Source organism: Halichoeres trimaculatus, unplaced genomic scaffold, assembly GCF_033239565.1.
Source record: "Halichoeres trimaculatus isolate MK-OKI-2021-1 unplaced genomic scaffold, fHalTri1.1 fHalTri1_scaffold_12, whole genome shotgun sequence".
Lineage (NCBI taxonomy): Eukaryota > Metazoa > Chordata > Actinopteri > Labriformes > Labridae > Halichoeres > Halichoeres trimaculatus.
Window position 1 is genome coordinate 12,035,075 of NW_027437190.1, and position 26,428 is coordinate 12,061,502.

General features: G+C 40.0%; 2 protein-coding genes across 2 annotated transcripts in view; one reads left to right on the top strand and one right to left on the bottom strand.

The window, feature by feature from the left end:
- zhx2a (zinc fingers and homeoboxes 2a) overlaps positions 1–17,333 on the top strand; it is a 39,308-nt gene extending 21,975 nt beyond the window's left edge. The window contains exons 2-13 of the mRNA XM_074683475.1: positions 435–953; positions 1,132–1,839; positions 2,373–2,585; positions 3,151–3,399; positions 4,552–4,767; positions 4,906–4,990; positions 5,243–5,431; positions 8,432–8,841; positions 13,137–13,389; positions 13,491–13,653; positions 14,014–14,133; positions 15,729–17,333. Of these exons, the coding sequence (XP_074539576.1) occupies positions 855–953; positions 1,132–1,839; positions 2,373–2,585; positions 3,151–3,399; positions 4,552–4,767; positions 4,906–4,990; positions 5,243–5,431; positions 8,432–8,841; positions 13,137–13,389; positions 13,491–13,653; positions 14,014–14,131 (2,703 nt within the window). The 5' untranslated portion in view covers positions 435–854 and the 3' untranslated portion in view covers positions 14,132–14,133; positions 15,729–17,333. The remainder of the gene's footprint in view (positions 1–434; positions 954–1,131; positions 1,840–2,372; positions 2,586–3,150; positions 3,400–4,551; positions 4,768–4,905; positions 4,991–5,242; positions 5,432–8,431; positions 8,842–13,136; positions 13,390–13,490; positions 13,654–14,013; positions 14,134–15,728) is intronic.
- A 1,329-nt stretch (positions 17,334–18,662) lies between these two features.
- Positions 18,663–25,285, bottom strand: derl1 (derlin 1). The gene is made up of 8 exons (XM_074682592.1): positions 24,955–25,285; positions 22,777–22,888; positions 22,627–22,691; positions 22,041–22,067; positions 20,659–20,754; positions 20,102–20,154; positions 19,797–19,907; positions 18,663–19,486 (listed from the first exon to the last, which is right to left on the bottom strand). Exons 1-8 carry the CDS (start codon positions 25,105–25,107, stop codon positions 19,348–19,350), a joined length of 756 nt encoding a protein of 251 aa, XP_074538693.1. The 5' UTR covers positions 25,108–25,285; the 3' UTR covers positions 18,663–19,347.
- Positions 25,286–26,428: the final 1,143 nt, after the last annotated feature.

Here is a 26,428-nt window from a genome sequence, read left to right on the forward strand (position 1 = left end):
GTTGGCATTTCTCAACACGCTCAAACCAGCCTGTTCGGTGGCCTTGAAAGGGCACATGAAAGGGGTGTCTGTGGGTTTTCTTTCTGTTTTATTTCAGCTCACTCCCTCATTTGTAGTCAAACGCCTGTCGTCATGTAGTTTCTAACCAGTTTATACCCCTGAATGTGTGTTATTGATGTTTTTCAGTCTATTTTGGGGCAGTCATGTACCCTAATGTAAACTGCTGTCTATTTCTGTAACATGACTGACCACCTCAGTCTAAGTGAAGTCTCCTCCCTGTTTAAACGGGTCTAGTGCATGTAAAGGATGAATAGCAGAAGACAAGGAGATCCAAAAGGGTTTTTCTCTTTTAAATAAAGCAGGCAAACAAAAATGTCTAAGTAATGTTTTGAATGCATGTTTCTAATCTGTGTCTCCTCTTGTTTTTCATGCAGGACGCTCTTTGACATGCAGTTCCAGGAGGTCGTCCATCACTGGAGCTGACACTGTCAGCGAGCCCAGCCAACACCACACTACAGCAGTCCAATTTCCTCCAGACCTTCACCTCCCACTGCCCTCCACTCTCCCCAGCCTTTAATCTTACCCCAGGGGACGACTGATCCTAAAACTCCTTGGCTGCTCGCTTCCATCCCAGAAACAGTCCTATGCTTGCTGCCTCCACTGAAACAACCAAGGTCTGTGTCTGGATCCTCATACAAGCCAGTCCACCTGGCTGTTCTTCAGCACCTTCAGCTGTCCATCCACCCGCGAGTCTGTGACAGTGGCCCGGCATCCTGGGCACCATCAGCTGGCCAAGCGCAGGCACAGAGTCAGGGCAGCTGTCCTCACCAACAGACTGAGGGTCTCCAATCATCATGTCCAGCAGAAGGAAGGCCTCCACTCCCTGCATGATCCGCCCAGAGCAGACCATGGTGGAGCTGGATGACGATGAGGAGGAATCACATGACATGCAGGTACACTTTCAGTTTTTTTAGCTTTTTTGAAAAAATTATGAAGAATACTCCCATAGTGAACAGACCACTTGAAAATCTACAGAACCAGAGAAAACATGCTCTTATGTGGAGTAAGCAACTGCTAGTTTTGTTTCTGTTTATTTTACCAACTCTTTCTCTTTGTTGGAAAAATGTCCAGCAAACAATGGAGAACCACACCGAGGAGGGGCCCATGGAAACATCATCAGAGGCAGAGTCTGCTGTGGAGTTAGACCTGACTGGCAAAGCCTCAGACCCTCCCACGGCTCCAGACAAACCAGCTGCCGAGCCTCCAGACCTCTCCAAGCCCCAGCGCAGGCAACAGGGGGGTTATGAGTGTAAATACTGCCCGTTCTCCACCCAGAACCTCAACACGTTCAAAGAACATGTGGACGCCAACCACCCCAACGTCATCCTCAACCCTCTGTACCTATGCGCAGTCTGTAACTTTAACACAAAGAAGTTTGACACCCTGACAGAACACAACGAGAGGAGTCACCCAGGGGAGAGCAACTTTAAGTTCAAACGGATCAAACTGAACAATCAGACAATCTTAGAACAGACGATAGAAGGCTGCAGCAACAACGCAGTCATTTACAATTCTTCCAGTGTTGGCAAAGGAGACGAACTCAGCGCTCCGCTCCTCAGCAAACCCACCACAGTCAAGACTGGAAAACCAAAAACAATGTCCTCTGATAACAAACGAACAGACTCTCAGCTGGGCAAACTGACTCCAGATCTGTCCAAGAAACCAATCACAGCTGTCAACGTGAATGGGACAGTCATCATCCCTGAATCCACGCTGCTCAAAGCAGATGGCCTTTCTCACATCATGCCTTCCTTACAGCGGCCTCTAAACTACACCCAGGTGAGACACAGAGAGGAGGTGGTGCTAATATTCAGTTCTGTTCTGTTATTCAGAGAATTACATTAAGTGTCTGTGAATCAAAATGGTCCCACTACTCTGTCCAGTAGATGTAAAACTGATGTCAGAAAGCCATTTTAATCAAAGTTTCCTTATGAGCCTCTTTAAAGCTCTCTCATTAACATGTTTGAATCATGTTTCAACAGGTTGTTGTGTTAAATTTTTCATGATAAGCAAGCTGAGAATAGACTTCATGCACAGGAGGAAACCTTACATGGACTTTTCTTCCTCTGTTTTATTAAAAACAAAAAAAGAAAGAAAAAAAATCCTGTGAGAGTCTAACCCTTGATTCTCCTTTCTTCCAAAATAAAAGTGAAGATAAACTGTTAGAGGTGTGACATGTTTTTTCTCTTTCATTTTGGACGTATTCAAGCTTTTTGTTTCTACTGCAGTATTTTTTTTTCACGATAAAAATCCTGTAATTTGTTCTGAGGAGAAAAAAGGCCATAAAGTCTCTGATAACTCTATCATTCCAGGTGCCGAAGATCGCAGTGCCCCTCAACACAACCAAATACAATCCCTCGCTCGACGACAACCTGACGCTCATCTCCTCCTTTAACAAGTTCCCCTACCCAACGCAGGCGGAGCTCTCCTGGCTCACCGCAGCATCCAAACATCCAGAGGAGCAAATCAAAGTCTGGTTCACCACACAGAGGCTCAAGCAGGGCATTAGCTGGTCTCCTGAGGAGGTAGGAATTAAAGTCAAAATAACATTTTAAGCACTCTTTTAAATCCCTCGAGTGTGGTTAATGTATTCCCTTCTCTGAACTAAGGAGCACAAATAAAGCATCAGCAGGGTTCCTGGAGATTAAAATTATAAACGCTGATTAAAAATGTGTTTGTATCACCTTAATGTTAGAAAAGCTCCTTAATTAACTTGCATTCAGGTTTAGACCATGAGAATAATTACTCTGGGCTGCATATAGTGTCAGTCCATGTTGTATCATGCAAAGCAAATTATAGCTTTAAGTACGAGTACGCTAATTTTCTCCTTTGATTAACGCTGATCAGGTTTTTTTAGATTGCAGATCTTTGTTGCTAAGTGCTGCATAATTATCTCTAATTTTTCATTTGGAATCAAGCAACAAACAGCTAGCTCTTTTATAGACATGTAAAACTGATATTCATTCGATATTAGAGGAAATATCAAGCAATGATATGTCAAAATAGTCAAATCTTTAAGTGTAAGAGGAGTGAATTCATTTTGTTACAGTAAATAATGGTTTATTATCATCTGCTGTTCTTCTGTCATAGGTGGAAGAAGCCAGAAAGAAAATGTTCAACGGCACCATCTCCTCTGTGCCTCAGACCTTCGCTGTGGTCGCTCCTCAGCTCAACTCCCAATCCGCCTCCTCGGCAGCCTCCAAACCCTTACAGCAGGCCGCCTCTGTCCTGCAGTCACTCCCCTGTCACCTCCTGGGACAGACCAGCCTGGTGCTGACTCCTGTAGCCAACGGATCCACAGTTACATGCGCTCCACTGGCACTCACTGTCGCAAACCAGGTACAAATTATCAGGGTATAAATTTACACATACACTCACAGCTTGTGAGAGAGGTTTGGTAGAAAGTTCTATGGAAAGTGAAACGCACTTTATTTAAAGTCTTAAACTTCTGTGACATTAGCAGAAGAACAGATGGTAGGAGTGGATACACACACACACAGACAGATTTTCTCAAGATTTTACTCCAGTTGTTTGATGTCATTCGTCTCTCCTTGAACTGTTGAATTTGTCTTTTGTGTGTTCTTTAATTGATTAATACCATGTTATTTGGAATATGAAGTCCTACCCCATAACTCTTCACAAGCTTTGGCAGCTAGCATGAGACTTCAAGGCTGAACCACACGCCAAAGTCCTAACAAATGAATCCAATGTGAGTCAGTCTCAGTTCTGAGATGGAGGCAGTGCTGCTGTAGGAGAAACACAAACAACTATATTTTATATTGTATATTCATCTGATCTGACTAATTGAGAGAATACTATCATCAGATAAGGCAAACACCAGGTAGAGAAACATAAAATACTTGAATTTCAAACCTTAAAGATCAAGTCCAAAGAACTAAGACCCAATGCAGTTTTATGGAAAATTTATCCAATTTTTTAATTTGGTTTTATGACGATTTTTTTTTCTTTTGAGTACTCTGGTGCATGTTTGTTTTTTTGACCTGAGGGTCGAGTTTCACCTTGAAACGAAATATTTTAAACTTTAGACCAAACATGCTGACTAAAATAATGACATAAGCTTGTTTAAATAATGTATCTAAACATTATTAATTGACTAAAAAAGAGCAAAATAAGGGAAATCTGTTTGCTCTTTGAAGATTTTGTTTTTACCTCTCAGCAAACTTTAGGGGAATGTCATATTTTTTTCATCGAATAGGTGGGTTTTTAAAAGGAACCAGTGTAACAACAGTTTTTAAATGTGATTGTTTGGGTTACTATTTTTCACATAAAGCATAAAGCATTCACCTTACTTTGAGCTTTAAAAAGCTTTAAACACAAGAGAAGTCTTTTTAGGGGTTCCCTTTTCACTTATACACTGTATATTTTCGAGCTTCTACCTAACTAAAGCAGTCAAATAAATATTTGTGTTTATACCAGAGTTTGTTTGTCACTCAGTATGAATACCTCTACTTTCACCACGTCTCTCCACAGGTTGCACAGTCGCTCAAACGCCCGCTGGCCTCTCCTGTGATCACCTCGGAGAGTAAAAGACCCTCCATCATTCAGACCATCTCAGCGCCATTGGCAGCATCCAAACTGGCATCCCCTAAAGTTCTCAGTTTTACAGTCGACCACAACAAAACATCAGAGCAGCTCTCGGTGCTGAGGTCCAGCTACACACAGTGTCCTTTCCCTGAGGAAGATGAGGTAAGAATAAGTGAGTGAAGTGACATTTTAAGAGCGAGTCAGAAAGTAGATCCTGGGACTGCCTCCCCAACACTCCAGTGTCACTGATAAACACCAAGCTTGTTGCTTCATGCCGTGTTGTATCGTGTCATGTGATAGATCTACAGACTGATTGAGACCACCGGGCTGTCCAGAGGAGAGATAAAGAAGTGGTTCAGTGAACAGAGACTCCTTAATCTCAAAGGTATGTGATGTGATCAGCCACTTCAAATGATAAAACACCCTGACTGTGAATAATCCTAAAAATCTCTCTTTGGTGTGTAAACAAGCGAGTGTTTGTTTTTATAAGGGGTTTTGATAGCTGAACACATACAGAAATAGTATTTCATGTAGTGATGAAAAATTTCATGAAATCACACTCTTCCGTTTTTGGTTCTGAGTCATTTAGCCAAGCCATCTTTTGATCCCTAGGCCTCTTCATGTTTTTGGTTTGCAGGCGTTCCTCCTCCTCCTCCAGTGCTGGTGAAAGCTGAGGTGAATCCAGCACCCAAAGAGGCTCCTGTAAAGAAAGCAGTGCCCAGCCACTTCCCCCTGCTGGAGAGGGTAAAGGGCAAATCATCCGAGCAGCTGAAGGCGCTGGAGGAGAGTTTCCAGAGAAGCAGCTCTCCGACAGAGGCAGATCTAGGTACAGCTTTTTACTGACCTACCTGAGCGTAGCTAGTGTCAGAGTGCGGTTATTCTTAAAGATGCTGCAAGGACTATCTATTTGAAGGGGACTGCAGCAACACCTTTGGCCGGTATCACACTCACACTTTCGTTATGACATGACTCTGAACAAGGCATGTGTTTGTTTTGAAAAAAGGAATGAAGATCAGATTCTGTTTTTAACACTACTTTTCTTTGTTCAACACAACTTAATACCAGATACAATGTGACAAGTTAATGTATGTATCAAAAGTTACAGACCACTGCAGAATAAATGCTGCATGTGGATTGGAATAAACATTATCACTAACAGCTTAGCTCATGTGTTAGCCTTGAGCTTGAGCTCTATTACTCTTCCACCCAGCTTTTTTCTGCTCTTCAGTCCTCTTTCTTTTTGTCAGTCCAGCTCTAGTGTACTACCTACAGAATTAATCCAAGAAATTCTTTTCAGCACATATCTCTCTTCTCACTACTGAACTTTTTCAGCCAGCATGGTGTTGGCATGGGGACTTCAATGTGCTGTAAATTAATCTGAGTGAGCCAATTGATAAATTTAGAAATAAGATATATATTGGCACTGATTATCTCATTTTAAAGTGCAGCATATGTCTAGAAGTGAGACTTAGAAACTCCATACAGCCCCTTGTTCGGGCATCAAAGTTCTAACCTTGCAGAGCAGACGGACCTGCCTGATTCAGTTTCTGAAATCCTGCAGATCCATCTTGTCAGGCTCCAATGACCAACGATCACAGTGAGCTGTAGGAAAGTTCTCTGGAATAGAGTCTGCACTTAACAGGAACAGGTTTATTCAGAAAGAAAAACATCCACGCTGATCCTCTGAAAACAACACACACTCAACATGAAAGATGGGGATGGAATCAAAGAGACCTAACAAATTAGCATCTGAAGGCCTGTGTACTTGGAAATGACTTCATCTCAAAACCTGACTTTCTTCAGATGTTTTAAAGAAAGATCAACAAAAGAGCTACTTTGGGAACTTCAAAAGTTGATTAATACTTGAGTGATAGAAGAGGAAGGGTGGACTCCTCTTTGATAAAAGAGATGTTGCTCTGAAGTCACGATACCAACTTAGTAAATTTAAAAGAAATAGTAAGAAGATCAAGAGATAATATAAGTTTAGTTTCTATCACATTAGCATTGACATTTTTTTAATGGTATCTGTTCTATAACACATAAAGTCCCTCGAAGCAGAGTTACTATCTGGAAAGCAAAATTTTAGACACATCAGTACTGAACAGTGCATACCATAAATTTCTGTCACATTCTTTTTTTTTCTGACAAGAGTAAAATTACATCACATACATAAGCAAAATACGTGTGAGTATTACTGTTAGTTTTAAAGGTTTTGCTTTCAAAGGGGCTGTGAGGAGTTTAAAAGTGATCTTGAAAAAGTCTCCCTTCTAGATATATACCTGATTGTAATTCACACTTTAACATTAGATTATCAGCGCCAATTTTGTTAGCTTCCAGGTCAAGTCAAACAGGACCGGGTTGACTTACAGCACGTCTAGGTCTCTATGACAAAGTTTAGTAGTGAGAAGAGATAAAACACAGAGATCTGTGATTTTTCTGTTAAAAACAATTTCTGTGACTAATTGTGTAGTGATGATGGACACAGGAGCTTAACTGTCAGACAGAAAAAAGACAGAAGAGGAGAAGAAAGCTAAACAGCCGAGCTAAAGCCTAATTAGCCTTTAGCTCAGGCTGTATCACTCTATAACACAGGGGTTAAACTGTTAGTGATAATATTCATTCCAACCCACAGTCAGCAGTTATTCTGCAGTGGTCTGTTCAAACTTGAGAGTCTATCAATAAAATGAAGAGTGAGGTTACGTTAGCTCTGCTTGGTAGATGACTGGCAGGATATAACTAGGATTTACTGATGTTACATATTGCAGGCAGGTCTCAGAGCACTGAGCTGCCAGCTGTGCTGAATATAAACGGCTACTGAACTACTTACTGACTGACCGTGTTTGCTTGTTGTCAAGTTAGCTTACAGAAATTTTTTAGGTTTAATTAGCTTCAAAAAAAAGAGAACTCCAGGCTGCTGATGTCACTACATATAATCGACTGCTACAACGTTTGCTTGATGACAAGTTTCAAACTGTAGCGCTAGGTAACTGTACTGATAAATACCTTAAATTGGCATGTTGAATCCAGTAAAAAGTTGTCTTCAAAAAGAAAACTTTATTTGATCCGATCTCCATTTAATTCCAAAACAAACACACACCTCGCTTAGAGTAATTTACAACAGTGTGCGAAGACTCCGGGCCACAAGGTGGTGAGGGAATACAATTAAAACAGATCCTCCTCATAGCAGCTTTAAACATGCTGATTATATCACCTTACACTAAAGAACGCACTTTCTCACAAGATGACTTTTGAAGGTGCGGTTGTGTACACAGTTCTTTGAGGGATGTTTATTAGTTAAGGTTTGAAAAAAAAAATCCATGAGGTAAAACTCAACTCAACATTCAATGTAGCTTCACTCTTCCATCGTGTCTTCAGTCCCTGGGTCTGAATCCAGACTGTAGATGTTGGTACATTAAACCAGCCCACAGACTCACTGCATAGCTCTCCAGCAGATTTGTAGCTAATACAGCACAGAAGAAGCCGATCAGCCAACAACTATTTTTAGTGCGAGTTTATGTTCTGGGCCTTCTGAAAAATAACTTCTCTAAACTTTTTTGTGTTGTTGTTCTTAACATTAATGTCTTCAATTCATAACTTAAAAAGTCTTTGTTTTCTTCCATTTATACTTGTTGACAGCATGTGATTTAGTTTTTTCTCACCTCTGAATGCTACAGACTGGTCTCTGGTGGGTCCCTGCAGGACAGGAATAGCAGAAATATTTTTAATGAGCCCATTTTGAGTCCCCTGGAGAGCCTAGACTCCAAAATAACCTCCTACTTCAAGGTAACTCAGCTCGTCTGATCCTCTGAACTCTGATCTGCTGCAGACCAGCTGGCCCAGGAGACCCGGCTCTCTAAGACGGAGGTGGACTGCTGGTTTTTAGAGCGGCGGGCGCTCAGGGACAACATGGAGAGGGCTTTACTCACGATGGCTTCAAAGACGAGCGAGGACAGAGTGGAGCGACCGGGAGTGCTGCTGAACGGATCCTCTCACCGGGAGCAGGATGGGAAACCTCTGCACACCTCTCCTAATCCCCCTCTCCTCTCTTCTTCCTCCTCTCTATCCTCCCCTCCTGTCCTGGCAGCCTCCTCCCCTCATCCTCCAACCCTCTCCTCCTCAGCATCACCTCCCATCCTCACTTCATCCTCCTCCTCCTCTTCTCCTCATCCTCCCATCCTGTCAGCCTCTACCAGCCCAGCTCCCATCAGCAGCCGCTCCCTGGCCCTGCTCAGAGAGGTACGACAAGCTGCAGAAACACGTCACATCAACTCTGATTAGATAATAATGACACTTGTAAGAACTTTAGTGCGAGCTACAGCGACAAAAAGATGATTACTGCTGAAACTGCTGATAGGCTGCAAAAGGCAGAGAGACATTAATGAGTTGTGACTTTAAAGAGATTACTTGATGGCACCTTTTTAATAAATCTGAAGTGAGACGTTATGTTGAATTAATTCATCTTGAAGGTGTTGTACTGTACTTGAGGAGAGACTGTGTGACTGACAGTACATGATGAAATTTGCTGACACTCTAATATTAGAAGTGAGAAACAAAATCAGGTAACTTTGAGGTCAGATCTGTGGATGTAAAGAGAAGTCAGTGGTGTCTGAAAAACAGCAGCTTCCCATAGGACCACATGGACTATAAATGGAACATATATCCAGGAGAGATCTCTTGATGTTTGCTCTGTAACAGATTGTACGGACTCAGCCTGTCAGTGAAGGATTAACCATATGTTTCAACTACTGCTGGCTGTGTGTTAAGCCTGCAGTCATTTTATACTGTTGTATAAACCAGCATCATACATGAAGGCACACATGAAGGATACTCGCATTACTTTAAACCAAGTCAGCTTCATAAAGTCATCGATTAAAAGTGAAAATCAAAGCAGACCAGCTGATTCTGTCATGTGTGTATCCATCGATGCTGAAATTACAACATTTTGTCGATCAGATGTATTCTACAGAAGGAGAGAAGAGTTGTTTTATGGCACGTTTGAGTGCAGGTACCAAGCCTTAGCCCTGCTAACAGCTCTGTAAGGCTGTATTTATGGATAGCAGTGTAGAGCAGTGAAATGCTAATCACAGCAATCTAACACACTCACAACATTCTCTATGAAGCCGTGCTGCTGCAAAAAACATACTTGCAAAAATATGAGTTCAGTATCGGTGTAAAAGAAATGATAATTTTGAAGAATCACTCTTGGAGGTGTCGAGCTGCTACGTGTTATTGAGCCGTGGTTACTGTTGGATTAATGAAGCTAAAGCATCTGGCTGTTGTAATCAGAGGAAAGTGAGCTAATTTCACCGCTTTCTGTGCACTTTGGCACAACTCCAACGCATCTGAGGTGCTGTTTAAACGAGAAATATTATTGAATGGTTTGCAATGATTCAAAACCTATGTTTAATTGAAAATAGTTGTAACTGTCAAATGTTAAAGCTGAAAAATTAGCTTGTATAGTTAAAAATATTTTTTCGTTTTAAACTTTCAGGCGGCAATACTTTTCAGATATGTAGGAACAGGGGCATGTCTAACATTGCGTTTGCTCCTTTTCTAAATATTTACAAACAGAGGAGACACATTTCTGGAGTTCTGAAACTGAAATGTTCTCCTAGTCTTGCTGCATATAGTGTTTTAGCTACTCTAGGGTTTCAGGTGCTGTTTGTCATATTTTTGCTTTGATAACAATCAGACTGGCTCTCTCCTGTTTGAGGCAGGGGACATTTACTTCAGTTAATCTCAGATGTGCTTGGATAAGCTGCTGGTATTTCTGGGCTAATTTTGTTTATGATTTCCTCTTTGGAGTCCAAAATTTTAACAGTCATTTGTGGCTGTTGCAACAAACTGTGTTCATGGAGACTGGTCTCTAAATTTTGAGCCCATGCATTGGTTTCCACTACAGTCTTTTTTAATGCACTCCATAGGGCACATTTGATACTTGTCCTTGAGATTTCTCCAGATTCTCAGAGTCTTTTAATTTCATTTTTACTGCAGATGACAAACTCGACAAATTCTTAACAATGTTACGCTTAAGACAATTATTCTGAAATCACTGAACAATTTGCTCTCAAAGACTAGTGGTAAAACTCTCCTAAGCTTCACTTTTGAGACCAGGTCACGTGGTCACCTGTTCATTTTACTAACACACTGCAAATAAACCGATCGAGTTGAGAGATATTCTTCCAGCAAGCATTACTAAACTGTGTCAGTGTTGTGTTGTCCCTGTAACATTTTTTGCAAATATGAAATATAAGATGTATACATAGAATAATGGCATTATTCAGCTGTTGTCACATTTTCTCTGAAAAGAAACAGTCTCATAATCCCTCTGAGTTAATTTGTGGTGGAGCATGGTTTTTATAACCATGGGGTCGCCTGAAATGTCAAGTACTCGATGAAAATATTACTTAATTATTTTTTTTAACCAGATATTATTATTATTTGAAATTAAAACATCACACATAATCCTTAACAACTGTATCATATACTTTCACTTTCTTACAGATACACACATACACGTAAACCTGGTTCAAATAAAATGCAGCATCTTGATTGACTGCCCTGATTATGTGACTACACAGTTACCACTACTTGAGTTCCCGTGCTTCAACCTGTATAAGCACAACTTGTGGCTGCAAATATGTGCTTATACAGGTTGGAGTTGACGTACAGAGTACTTTAATTTCGTAATTCATTATATGAAAGATTAGTGGTATAGTACTAGTTTTCAGCCTTTTAAATAAAGCCTGATCTGAGAAAAAAATCACTCAGTGTACTAATCCTGGCTACTCTGTATTTGCAACACAGCATAACAAACATGATCAAAAACTAATTCTAAAGGAAAAAAATATCTCTGGGGTTGCCTGAGAAATTTGTGATGTAAAAATGTGGTCACAGTAAGGTCGGGCAATCCTATCACAATGATTTTTTTTTTTTTTTTCATTTTAATCAAATAAAGATTTTGTCAAGCTTGAATGCTCTGTTACTTATAAGTGAGTTGTGAAGATGCAAGAAGGATTATTTCTGACCTAATTTGTGTTTTTTGTCAGAGGTTGAATGTGACAGATGCACTGAAGAACATTATATTAGAGCCCGACCGATATGGGATTTTTGGGGCCGATGCCGATACTGATACTGAGGGCAAAAAAAGCTGATATATCGACCGCTATCCAATATATCCGCTGATATATATTATAGATTCATTGATATACACAGGAAATATACTGTATATGAACACAAATTATTATAATACCCATATGATTCGAGACAGAGACAGAACACTATTAAATTAAAACAAGGAACTTAAATTATAAAACTGTCAACATAAGAACCGTAGTGTTAACCAATGATAAATAAGAACAAGCTGCAAACACAATAATAAAAAAATCAGTCAATCACAAGTCAAACTTTAAACACAGTAAGTAGAAAAAAAGTCCAACTGTAAACACACAATGAGCAACTTACACGACGTTAAAACGCTGTATTATAGTCTTACATTAGATAATGGTGGATGTGTGAAATAACAGTAGCATTTATCTCTGTTTATCTCTCAAAAAAGTAACTAACACGGAGTTAAAACGCCGTTTTATAGTCTTACATTACATAATGGTGGACGGGGGGGGCGGGCACTCGAGCAGTGTGCAGCCCAACACACAGACACACAGGAACAGGAGTGACAGAATCTCCGCGGAGCAAAATTTTTTATAATCGGCTACATTTTGGCTGATGTTGATTAATCGGTGACAGGCACAATCTGCCCAAATAATCGGACTCTAAATTATATAACTACTTCAATTAAATAAAACACATACATCTACTTCACTTTTGTTAAGTGGGTATGTTGCAGATGATGCGCGTGCGCAATTGATAACAGGTGCAAACCGCCCTTTTTAACTCAGGATTTAGCGTGCACTACCTGCTGTCACCACAGGGAGTTTGGGATAGCAGAGTGGCCATAAACAAAAAATGAAGTTTGAAGCCATGGAGTTGGAGAAATCAGACGGTCACAGAAGGTGAGAGCTGTGTCCAACGTGGTGCTCCGCTGTGAAACTCAGGCTATCGTTGCGCACACAAAGCAGCTGGTCGGTGCTGTATCTGGGCTGACATTGATCGTAAATGCCCCCCCAACAGTCCGTAGGTCATTCAGCAGCAGTGGTCCTTCAACTGAGCCTCTAGAGAATGAAGGAAGAGGTTCATCTCCTGCGCTCTCTGGAGATCGCAGGAGATGAACGTCCATATCATTTTATCAACCAGGCCTAGGTCACAGCTAAAAGAGGGTTGGGAAATACTGTTGTAGAGGTTTGAGTAGAATGAGAAAGGGTAAAACACTCAAAATATTCAATTTATGACCAACTGATGTTTCATGTTGTAGATGAAACATTACCGGTAGTATGTCTCTTATTTAACCATGAGATTGCAGGAAAAGCAAAGTCCTTTGTGCACGGGTGATCTGCTGTGTAACAGTTGAAAGAGTTCCTATTGTTGTTGATACCTTTAATGTTTGTGTCTGATGCCATAATCTGTCTTCACAGACATTTTGCCAGACTCAGTGGCCGTCACCTGAGGAATACAGCCAGCTGGAGGTCCAAACCAGCCTTGGACGCACTGACATTGTCCGTTGGTTCAAGGACCATCGCTCCGCTTTGAAAAACGGTGAAACTCTGGAGTGGATGGAAAGTTTCCAAAATCCAAACCTCGCCGAGCCGCAGAAAAGCAGCCAGGAACAGAACGGCCAGAGCTCTGAGAAAAAACAGACTGTTTCCTTGGAAGTCAAGGCTGTGAAAAGTGAGTTTGGAGTGGACTGCTTGTTTTCTCTATTTATATCGTTTTGCAAAGTGTTCCATACTCTTGCTTGACTTTGTGTTATCTGTGCCATATTTCTGCAGTGGAGGAGGCTGCTGAAAACACAGCAGCGACTACAGAGGGCCCCAAGCTGTCCGACAAAGACAAAGTCCAGTGGCTGACAGACAGGTTAACCCACAATGCGACAGATCTGAGCCGGGCTGGACCTGACCAGAACAGCTCTGCTGCTGCTGCTGACAAAGGAAGGTGGGTGTAGAAAGGAAACAGGTCTCTTTTATCCTATATTTATTTTCTAGTGGGAGATGCATGTTTATGAAGACAAAAAAAGATCAGCGTCCTGCCAATATTAGAGTTTTTCGAGGCATATCTGAGGAGTTATTTGAAGATATTTCTGTAAACAGTCTAAAAATAAAGAACTGTATGGGCACAACAGGTTATGGATGCTCTCTCTCTAAATAAACTTTCTATTTGTTGCATCAGCTATACCGTCATGCATTTCTCATACAACTCTTCAATTTAATTCTTTCTTATTCATCATGGTTTTCATACTTATCTGAAATCGGTCCAGTTTGTATTAATGGTTAAATGTATCTGTGTCCTTGTCAGGTGGGTGAAGGTGACTGTGGCAGTGGGAGAGGAGAGTGACGAAGGAGTGGAGAAAAAGAAACTGGCGACAGACACTGATGTTTTGAGTTTGGAGCAACCTGAGAGGGTCACAGGTTGATGGTACGTTTAGCTACATTTTTTCAGGGATGGTTTGATGTTAGCAGTCAGATCTGTGCTGAACTGAGCATTTCTTTAACTGATCAGGGATCAGCACTCGAGCTGTTCATCTCCCTCATCATCTACTTCAGCTTTCGTTAACTGAACCTGAGTATAATCAAAATTGATAAGATTCAGGTTGAGAAATTAGACACCCAGTTTAAACATCAACCAAAAATGTATTTGCTTATTTCTATTTTTTATCACATATCTAGAATTTGTTCCTTCACGGCTTATAGAGCGTCTGTATTTATTACCTGCTTGCACATTCAGCAGAGCAGGTGCAACATGATCTACAAAACTCCTCTGAGGGACTCTTTGTTTCAGCTCTGGCACTCCCCAGGGACAAAGTTTTGCTTCTAATATCTCTGCTTATTCAGTCCTGTACATGAGTAAATTGTGTTTTCTGACAAAAAAAAGTCATCCCACATCCTGTGATCAGATAAACGTGTCCCTCGTGAATATTAGCAGTGCAGAAAGTGAAAAAAATGGGTTCTTCTTTCAGTTAGAAGCATTTGTAATGACAGTATAAGTTTTTTCCAAGGTCTAGTTTAGGTCTAGTTTGCTTTTATTAGTCAGAAAGAGTCATTCCTGTACACCTCAGTGTGTTTCATAACCACTCAAAATCTCCTCACTGAAGCATCTCAGCTAAGTTTTTGAGGACAGTTGAATTTCCATATAAAAAATATTTGCATCCTGCTTTGCAGTAGTTGCTGAGTATTTGCTAACTCTGTCTTTCCTCTCTATCAGTTTGCCTTTTTTTCTTATGTTACACAGCTTCCTGTTGAGGCTGAATAACCAAAAGAGACGCTAACAGTAAAGCTGTGGATCCTTAAAACAAAACAATGAGCTGAAAGACTCTGAAACACTTTGAACTCAGCAGTCTGATTTTTTTTCTTATCTAAGTTACTCTTTCCTCACACACGTGTGTCATGTGACCTACTGAGTATGGATCAGTCCTATTTTCAGGTCTGTCAAAGATCCGACTCCATTAAAAACAGCCATAAAGGGATTTAATTAAAGCTGAAAACCAAAGCTCAAACAGGACATGGCTGCTGTCGTGAAGGCTCTGGTGTGTCCTTGTTTTCAATGGATGCTGGGATACGCTCCAGCCCTCCATGTATGATCCTCATCAGGGAAAGCTGGCTGTAGCAAATGACTGGCTGGAGCTTTGAGACGCCTCACTGTGTGACTTGGCTTGAATAAATGGAAGATAAATGGTGAACTGTTTCTTTTTAAGATGCCACAGCTGCAGCCTCCTGCTACCCAGGAAGTTATTAGAGAGTTAATTACCTCTGATTAGTCCGTCAAGAGGGTGGCATGCTGGGATGGCAGGATGATACTTGGACCTACACCATCATTAGCATCAAAGATGGAGACAGACACACTAAATCACGCACACATACATTGCAACTGTCACAGGGAGGCTGGAGAAAGGGTGCAGGTGTATTTATATATCTACTTTTTTTTATAGTTCTCTTATTTTTCCTGTTTCTGTTTTGTTTCACAAGTGTAAAAACATCTTTCAGCCAGTTTTTCCCCTCTCTCTCTGTCTCCAGGTCAAGTCAATCATAAAGTGCTGAGTCACCTTACATGGAGTCACACCTCAAGATGACCAAAAGTGAAACCAGTGTTAAAACTGTCTGCCTGTGATGTCATCACAAAGAGCCGGGGACTGTGGAGTCGTGCAGTGAGGCACTGATTAGTGGTGCAGACGCTGACATCAAGAGGAGTGCCAAAGCTGGACTTGACTACTGCTACACATTTGTTTGTTTGTTTGTTTTTTGAGAGAAGCACCCTTGTAAATATTTTTCTGTATTACAAAAAAAGCTTTGTACAGTTTTACTTGGAGGGCGAGTTTTGTTACATTTTTAAAGAAAAAGTCTGAACAGTGCCCCGAAAACTTGGAATGTTTTTTCCGTTGTTGTTCTAAGATCAAAGTGTATGATAGTTTGTTATTTGCTGAAAATCAGTCCTATTTTTTTGAAAAACATAACACACAGTACTCTGTATGAGTAGTGTTTGATGGCACTTGCATATATTTCCATGGTAGCGATAGGTATCTACACGCTAGGTCACTTCATCTCAAACTGTTAGGAAACAGTAAGTCTTTGTCTCTGCTGCAGCGGCACTTTGACTCACCGTGTGAAATCCCTCAGAGGGAGGAAATCACTTTAACATACCGGAGCGTCCTTCAGAGTGACGAGGTGTTGGTCGATTTGAACACAGCCCTGCTTTTACTTTTCAGAGCCACAGAGACGGAGCGAGACGAATGAATGAATGAATGAATGCACTACATGTCCTGACTTCGAGTATGTTGTGTAGTCAGCAGGGTTTCAATCAGTACCCAAGGCTCAAAGTGTTAAGGGTGTTTTTAATTATATAGAAAGGATGGATCACATAAAGAGGAGAGTGAAGTGTCGCTTTGATCGCACCGTGCTGCCTTTTCAGCTCCAATATTTTCTGTCTCAGAACTGACTCAGACTCACCACGAAGGTTTCAGTTCATCACTTACTTTCTGTTCAAATCTTGAAATATTCTTGACTGTAATTTGCCAGAACATTACGGTAAAAGTTTCTTACGCATGATAAAATAACTCCTTTATTTTCAGCTGCTTCACATTTTGCGCTCAGCTGTGATCTGTGAACACACCTCTCTGAAGTTCTCCCAGTCAAAGATGGATTCACTTTCTTTGATTTCTGTACAGTCAGTTCAGAACACCTGAAATCAATCATGAATCTTGCAGCTGAACAGAAACGTGGCCCATTCTGCTGACTGCCTAAAAAACAGCTGAAGCATTTGGAGTCTGGTGAAAAGCTTGCATGTGCTTCAACAGCTTTCGTTTTAAACGACTCATTTCCAAATTTGACTGAAAAGGGAAATCTGTGTTTTTTCTGGTTCAAACTGAGAGAGCTTGCGACGTTTCAGCGAGCCTTACTAAGTTGAGTTGAGCTGTCAGTGATTCCTGTTTTCAGCAGCAGGTGTACTGCTGTCTGCTGGCTGAATGTTGCTGCTGCTGCTGCTTTAGTTTCGGTTCAGACAAGTATCTGGGATACTGTACACTCTGTTGGCTAGTTTGAAAAACTGCTTGCATTTTCATTTTCTACTTTAAGTCTGCTGTAACTCAATAAATACACAACCAACTGTAAGAAAAAAAGATGTCTTTCAGTGGAATTTTTGTGCTAAAAAAAGTTTTAGAGGCGGTGAGGCCTATTGCCCTCTTTTGGCAGCACTGAAACACTTTATCTGTGTCTGGTTGATTGGATATCATATGACATCACTGACATGATTTATCTGTTCAGGCAGTTTTTGTTCGAAGCATGCTGGAACATCTCCAGGATTGTAATGAAACAGCTCCTGATGTGACTGAACCGAAGGAGGTCAAACTTTAAATCCAGAGCTGACACTGTAACAATCTCAGCCCAGTGAATTTACTATTGTAGACTGGTTTTACACTTTGTTACAAGGATAGAACTGATCCCTTTCAAGTTTTTGACATAATTTTAAAACCCAAGTCCAAAATCACATATGAAATGAAAACCTATGTATGCAGGTACACAATAGTTTCTGTTTTTGCTTGTCTGAAAATTTTCAGCCAGAGAAAACAGAATTTTCAACAACTTTCAAGCCCTAACTCATCTTTTATCCACCTTCTCTTTGAGCAACAAACAACAACTACAGGCTGCACAGGGGCAAATGAAGCTCACTCATATCTGAAGATTTTTACGAGTGCATATAAAATTTTGTCTTACAGCCTGCAGATCCATGACAGCTTTCCATGAGTGGGTTGGCAGAGGACTTCAAGGACTTGAAGTTTTAAGAAACACATTTCAGATTTAAGTTCATTGTTTATGTTGAATTAAATCATAAGTGTCAGTGTAGCCTAGCAGTTGGGTCACACATACTGTGAAGTTACACCCCTAGTGGTGGGCCCAGGTTTGAATTCAACTTATGGCGGCTTGCTCAGGTCACTCCTAACCCTGTTCTCTGCTCTATCCACCGTCCTGTCCTCTCTGAAAAAAAGGCATAAAAGCTATAAATAACCTGAAATTAAACAAACAAATTAGTAAAACCTGGATTAGGATTACACTGGCACAGTTGCATCTCTCTGAAACCAAACTTTATAAAGTGAATAAATTTAAAAATGTGGTTCAAAAAGCTGAGATCAAAAACTATCAAGCCCATGACTTAAATTAAATCATACCATAAACTTAAACTGAGGTGTCCCAGCTATTTTTTCATTCATCTTTTTAATTTTTTTTTTTACTTTTGGGTCATTTTCAGGCCATATAAGCAGAGCTGTTTCGGTATTTTCCGACATTTCTACCAGGGTAATTAAAGTTAAACTTGAAGATTAGAATCATAGTGAGAACCTGCTCTAAATTAAGCCTGTACTGAAAAATGATTGGCGCATTTACGAGAAACGGCAGACAGTAAGGACACAGTCAGACTCAGTCTTTCAATAAACAATTGTATTTACAAAAAAAGAGCAGAGTCCCGGCATGACCTGATTTTGGTTGAGATGAAATCTTAAGACAGAGGTGGATCTGGTCTGTGCCACAGTGGCTTAAAAAACAACTTACACCCGTGTTTGTTCAGACTTGGAAGCTGCTCTAACACAGCTCTGCCGTGTTGTGTGCAGGAACTGTTGAGGGCCCACTGCAGGTGCCTTTGTAATTACAAAGTTATCTGATATGGCATCACAGAGAGAAGACAGGAACAAAAAAAACTAAATGTACAGCGTGCTGGTGCAGCTGCAGCCATCTCTGGTTGTGACAGTCTGAAGGGAGAGGGAGGAGACACAGCAGGCGGGGCGAACAGAAGAGGACAGGGAGGGAAGAAAAGGGAAGGAGAGAGTGTAACTGCATAAAAAAGGTCAGTTTATTTATTTGTTTCAACCTGCTTCACATGAACGGTGCAGTGTTTGTTAAAGTGAAGCTGGCTTTACTCAGTAAGTGAAGCTGAAGCCACAGTCAAGAGTCCTGCTGTGCAGAGCTGTCTCATTTAAAATGTCTGCTTCCTCTAAATAACAAACTATTGTATCTTCAAAACAAAAAGTGTAAGACATATTTTTAAATTATAATGTGAAAAGCAAAACTTTTAACTTGAAACAATCCCTGCACAGCCACTTTGTGGTGAAGTTAGAGGGTGTAGCTCTCTCCTTTTGTCTCCTCTCATTCAATCCCCCAGGCGGTTGCCTTGGCCCCAGTTGTGTCTTCCACCACCTCCTCCTCCTCCTCCCTGATAAGCTGCTGGTCTGCTGGGCGGGACTCCAAAGCCTGACACCCCACCCCTCCTGTTGGGGAAGAACCGATACCTGCAGAGAGGAGGAGAGGATCAGAGGGGAGAGGTGAGCAAACTCATCACTGACTTGAAAGTCTGAGAACGCATCAGCAAAACATTTCCTGTCTTTGGTTAACAGAGGGTTAAAGGTCAAAAGAAACATTACATGCCATGTAGTATGAGTTATTAATTTGACTGCTGCAGCATTCTGCTTACCATCAACATCACAGATCTTCAACATTAATACTACGAAGATCACGATATTTTTTTCTTCTTTAATCTGGATGTAACACTTAGTAGTAGTTAGTTGTAAAAGAAAAGCACATGTTGGAAAAAAAACTTACAAGAACTCTGGTGTGGAGAGAAAAGAGCGTCCACCCAGGTCCATGGGATATTTGAACATGAGAAAGAAGTAGAGATGACCCACCAGGTTCCCCGTCAGCTCATTTACAAACCTGTAAAACATCACAGAAAACAGATTTAAGTCAACACCTGAGAAATAATATCCCTGTACATTTACAATCATGTTTGTTTCAAAGCATCGGACGAGACAGTTAATACAGCTATGACCAAAATAGTGATTTTAAATCTAAAATACAACTTAGCTACAAAACTGTTTCTCCAAGTAGAACAAACGCTGATTACTTACGAGCCTCCGATGATGAAGTTGAAGGCCAGGATGACCCAAGGCAGATAGTGTGCCTGAGACAGAGCAAAGAATGAAGGGAGTCATTAATTTGACTGTTTGACTTATTCCCATGTTGGGTGGTAAGAAGAGTTCATCTGCTCTTGAGATCACACAGTGACAGTCAGTGTTTTAAGGAGAACAGGCCTTTTGACGGGACTCTAAAGTATAAAACACCTTTACTGATCAGATTCTGTTAGATGTGATATAACAAGGAAGGAAATTAAATTTAAAGGTGCACTGAATCTTGTTCAAAAGACCTTTCACCTGACTTGAAGCCCTCAGAAGGCCTTTGGATATAAAGTTTTTTATTTTTTAGGGCTTGTACTCATCCACTTTCATTAATTATAAATCTGTGACCATGAAAAATTAAAGCTTCAATTTAAAGACCCTCTGAGAGCCACAGATCTTTTAAGGTAGTCTGAAACCTGATTCAACACTCTGAAAGGCATCAGAGAGGCAATTTCATCCACAAATTTCACTTCCCAGCAGCCCATGCTTCTGTTTTTTTGACTGAATACCTTGAATCTCGTTCCAAACCAGAAGGACACGATGGTGTCTTTGTTGAACTGCGCCCACACGTAGAGCACCGACATGATCAGAGGGATCATCAGCAGCTGAAAACAACAGTACAAACAGTTTCAGTGCAGTCAGACAACGTGTACAATTGAAACAAAAGATGTGGTGAAATTTTTCCAGAGAAGATATTTGAAATTTGGGTTAATTCAAGTCTCACACATGTAGTGAGCTGTCTTCTGACTGTAAAGAACAAAAGAACAACTGATCTGAGAATGTTACACCAGACGTACAGACTTAAGTTGTTTTTTTTTCTTTAGACTAATTTATTTTATTTTTAGACTAATATTTATCACTGAGTCCCAATATTTATACCACACATGTTCAGAATAGACAGATGTAATACTAATAGGAGCTGCATTAGTTTTACATAGAGCTAACCAAATTAACAGGCTCCACCAATGAGCTCAGACGATAGCACTTCCTGTATAAGTTCTACAGACTAATCAAAAATGGGACAAGTACGTGACCGGGAAAAGGAGGTTTTGTAGAGTACCCAGGAAACAGCTCTCTAAAAAATGTAGAACAGTGTGTAAATCAGTGAGGTGTAGGGATGCTGGTGGTTGCTTCGACATTTGTATGATTTAACAGGTGAGGTGAGTATAAATTAAAGGGCAAATTGAATTTTAAAAAAAAATTGCAGTTCAAACTGCTCTGAAAAGCATGTGCATCTCAGTTTGTGGGGTTTCACTTTGGAACAGTCTTGATATCAAGCTTAAAATGTGCAGCACCATAAAACACTTCAAGTCCTGTTATAAACAGATTTTTATTGAGCAGTACAAGCTTTAAGAGCAGTATCAATGTGAATAGGTAAATGTGTTTTTGTTCTTTTTTTCTCAAATTTTTTAGAGGACGTGTAATTATTTAACATTATGCAATATATAACGCTGAAATATACCTAGATGTGATTTAATACGTAGGGGCAGGTTCATATAAACTTTTGGCTTCCTCCTGTCCCCTCTCAAAATTAGATGGTTTATTTTTTGGTTGTTGCTTTTATTGTTATAAGAGTCAGATTACTTTATCATCGTTGCTGATTCGGCAACATATTGTTTACTTTTTTTTCTCTCTTTCTCATTTGCCAGTGTTCAAAATAAACAAAATCAAAATCAAAATAAATGCAGTTTGAGACCAAAATGTCAAACCTGACTGTTGGTATTCCTGTTTTACAGTGTCTGCAGGGAAACCCTCCAACAAATATCTCATGGGATGATTGTCAATAACTGGTCTTATCGAAGCTTGGCACACACACTTGCCATGAGAGAGAGAAAACTGGCCAGGTGGAAAAGGGATAAGACAGAGATGGAGAGAGGTAGAAGGGCCTCACCTGCATGTTCATCATCATCCCGACTATCTGCAGCTAGAGTCAAGGACAGCAACCTCACGGCTCAATACAATCACAGCTGGAAACTCAAGATTAACACTGTGGGCTACTGGGAGGTTGCCAGATCAAATCCCCACACAGACCGACTGTAATCCACCACTTTACTCTCCTCCACTCAGGCGTCAAACCCCTCATACCCATTCCCAAAATTTGTCGGTGATAACGGACACAGGCTGAAGATAAAAATCTGCCCAAACTTGTCTAATAATCTCACAGAAGTCTGAAAGTGTGGAGAGAAAGTCAGAGCTGAACTCCTGACAGAAGGGTGTGGAGATGTGGCCCAGGCTGCACTGCTGGTGCTGTTTGTGACCTAGATTAGGTTTCTCTGCTCTGCAGGGGTAGACTGACACTGGGCCACTGGCACAGAGCCACCCTGACATGGCACAGTGCTGCTGCAGTGAGAGGGAGAGGGGGAGAAAAGAAAGAGTAATGCAGAAGGGTGAACACAGCAGCTTGGAGCTACAACTGAAGGTGGGGTAGGACACCTTTAGAGGTGTTTCTGTTTTTTTGTGCACTGGTAAAAGGATACAACAATGCAGATCCAGTTGAAGAGAAGCATGAAAATATAGTCTGCAGGTTTGCCATCAAACGCTCCTGAGGGACAAACAAAAGCAAGGATAGCAACACAAAAAGTTTCATGTCTGCATATAAATATGAGCTGTGTGTGGGTCACTCTCACCTGTCTCTAGCCGTGTGGAGTAGTGGTAGAGGAAATACAGGTTGATCATAAACAGAAAGCCAGTGTTTGGTGTTATGGGAAAATACAGGGTGGATGTGACTGGTCTCCAGAGCTGCAATAAACAAACAACAAACATCAAAAATCTAAAAATGTGTGCAGACATCAGCAGAGTTAAGTTTGTGTGAGGATGTGGATGTTAAAGCTCTGCTCGCAACACACAGGAGATCTTATGTGGACAGTGAATTAAACTCAAGCACATCATGAACAATCAGATCAGGTTGTTTTTGTTGTTGTTGTTTTTAGAGGACATCCAAATCAGATAACTAGAAACGTCATCCACTTCAAGAGATTTTTTTTTAACCTTGATGTTACGCTTAATCTGTACATATTTTGAGGCTACAATTACTGCATTATTGTAGTTAATATAACCAATACTATTTTTTGGGTTATTCGTGGGTTATGGTACAACCCGCGACCCTGCACAGGATAAGTGGTTTGGAAAACGAACAGACTAACAAACAAACCAACAAACAAAGGAAGGGTGGAAGAAAAGAACGAACTAAGGAAGGAACGAATGAATAACATATAATGAAATGTTTTTCAAAATACACTTTCTTGTTTGCTACTGTATCTCTGTAAATGTCCCCATTGAGGGACAGATCAAGGAGTTTCTTATCTTACCAGATCAGTACAATATCTAAGAGTTGAGCTCAGGCTGAGTTTCTGTTTCCTGTATGAAATTACTCTTCATCCAGGAGGGAAATGACAAAGTAAAATTGTCAAACGCACTGAAGTGAAAGAACTTCTGCAGGCATCTAGGTTATGACTAGAAATCTTACAACGCTTTGTAAAATTTTTCATTTAATTCCATCTATACCTAGAAACTAATCAGTTTAGTGAAAATAGGTTTCACAGAATAATAAAAGTCAAACAGGAAAAGAGACTACATAAATTATTTTGTAACTCATAATGCTGTAGGAACTGCTCTGCCATGAAAAGATAATTAAATTCATCACGGAGTTCATCCATAAAGCCCCTAAAGGCCAATATTCAGTCACAAGGTTACACTTTAATTTCTACTTTGGTTGCTAAGCAACTTTACAAATTTAGACTCTTCTGACTGGAAATGAATTCACAAACAGCTTCTATTTACTGTTTCAATCACTTTTTTCATCAACAAAAAATAAATAAATAAAATAAAATATTCTAAGTTTGATTCTGTCAAATTACAGAGTAGGGGGTAGCTGGGAGTATTTGACAAATCCTACGGATTATGGACTGAAACACCACCTTTCTCACCCCTCATGTCAGTAACGTGATGGTGGCCTTCCACGACAAGAATCTCCTGATGCATATTAACAACAAAAACACCCTATTTCTTGATTTTTTTTTTTTTTAACCACCAGAAAAATCTTTCATTGCAAAATTATTCTGTGCACAACAACCACTATATTCCTATGCATAATCTTTCAATCGCTGCTTTCAGTGCACAAAAAGTTCAGACTCTCTTTTTCCCCGTAGAAACAATGTTGTGCAAGATGACCGCCTCCGAGGAAGATCACCCCCTTAGTAGACATAAAGTTTCATTATAATTAACAAAAAATTAATATTAAAAGTATGCTCTGCTACGTGTCACAAAATACACCACATGTTGTACATAAAGAGTAAAAACAAATTTCAAGTGTTGACAAAAGAAAATGTGCTCTATTAAGATGCAAAAAACGTGAACAGCCAAAAGAAGCCTATTTGTTGTCAAAGTATTTGCTAATCGTGGTTCAGGATATTCGGGGTTTACACCTAGCGTGGACAATCTGAAGGGGGTCCTTGCAACTCCTATCAATCCGCACCTCGTGTCAATAAAAATATCTTTAAGTACTACATGAACTTAGTTTCTTGACATCATTACAGGTTGTTATTTTTTCATCTTAGATCTTGCAGCATGTATAAATGCCATGTGTTTTGTAAATGTATGTAAATATGAAATGTATAATTTCAGTTAAGTCACTTTTGACAGCTCCCGGAAGTTGTCGTGTTCTACGTTTCAGTCTCTGATTGGCTGTTGGGCAGCTCCGGCCTGCTAGCCACCAGCTAACTAACTGTACAAGCACCAAAGCCAACAATAACTGCCTGTATAAAATCCTCAGACAAACAGGGGCGAACAATGAGAGTCAAACTTACATGAAATCTGCTTAAGACCAGCTCTGGTATCAGAATGAGGTTCCTGATCTCTATCAATCCCAGTTTTCCAATAAAAGGGACTGCAATGGAGGCGGCGAACCAGCTCCGGGTAATGAACGGGATGCTTCTGAACCAGTCCCCGATATCTGACATTTTTCCATGCGATATCTGCCAAGTATTAATCCCGAAACAAAGACTCTTCTTTAAAAAAGGAACAACTACCAGTACACAGTTAAGATTCCTGGCTACGTTTCTGTCACAACTGCTGCTCTGCTAAGTTTACATGACGTGGCTAATCAGAGAGCGCTAGCTGTCCAAGTTACCCAAATCCACCCACACATCCGGTTTGACTTTTAAAAGTAAAACCAAATGAACGCCACTCCAATAGGCCACATTAAAAAAATAAAATAAAATAAAAAAAAACTTGAATATGATATATAATTTATCTATTCGATCTCATTGATCTCATCAACCTCATCGGTCCCCCATGATGATACGTACATTCTTGTTGTTTCACTGGATCTTGACCATTTTATTTCACCTTAAGAAGAAGCATTTTTTGTTTTCTGTTTTTTTTTCTTTTTTTTTCCTTTTTAAATTTCATAATAATAATAATACCTAACTCAAGATAGTAAATGACCTTTTTTTACACTTACACTTTCGAAGTTTGTAGCTTTAAAAGATTTGTTTATTGAAAAGCCAGGGATACTTTAATATGCATTTTGTCTTGTCTTGTTGGCTTGTTAAAGTGTCTATACTGAGAAATATGCAATCAAAGTGCCATGAAAAGAAAATAGAAAAGCTTAAAGTTTGAGCAAAATCCTCTGAAATGAATTGACAGAATGGTCACCGATAGGCCAGATCTAGACATGCTATGCTGCTATTTCCAGACATTGATATTGATATGGGTGTTTTGTGCTTTTTACTTTGTTTGTTAAAGATGGGGTTAGCTGGCGTACACGTTAGAAATATTGAACAATGGAAAACCAGGGGTTTTGTAATGGATATTTTGAATAAATAAGTGGGCAAACATCTGCCTAAAAGCATTGTTTTATTGTTTTCCTTTTTTTTTCTAAAAAAAAAAAAAAAAAAAAAAAAAAAAAAAAAGATTTATTAACATAAAATAGTTTTGATGAAGAAAAAAAAGAAATACAGATACATTGTCTTTGTATTCTTTTTGATGTCGTTTGCTTGTTCCTGAGGTCATCTGTCTAATTTATCCTTTTATTTCTTTTTCATTTTAGTGTGTCATCTGCCAACATGTTTTCATCATGCTCTTACTTTGAAGGAAATGCTAAAACAGGATATACTTTTACTGTCCCACGCAAATGTATTTATTTTTTATTTTTTATCATTTGCATCATTCTTTTACTTCCTGTGTTGTTTGACAAAGCACTCACTTAACCATTCAGAGACAGCCAGCTGCATGAAGAGGTGTGTCAAACATCAATCTACCTTTCCTACAGTAGCCACC

Excerpts from the sequence above, each read along its gene's own strand:
- derl1 (XM_074682592.1), bottom strand. The coding sequence starts at position 25,107 with ATGTCAGATATCGGGGACTGGTTCAGAAGCATCCCGTTCATTACCCGG. Across the intron at positions 22,692-22,776 it reads CTCCACACGGCTAGAGACAG|GAGCGTTTGATGGCAAACCT; the intron begins GTGAGAGTGACC and ends TTTGTCCCTCAG. Across the intron at positions 19,487-19,796 it reads CTCTCCACACCAGAGTTCTT|GTATCGGTTCTTCCCCAACA; the intron begins GTAAGTTTTTTT and ends TCCTCTCTGCAG.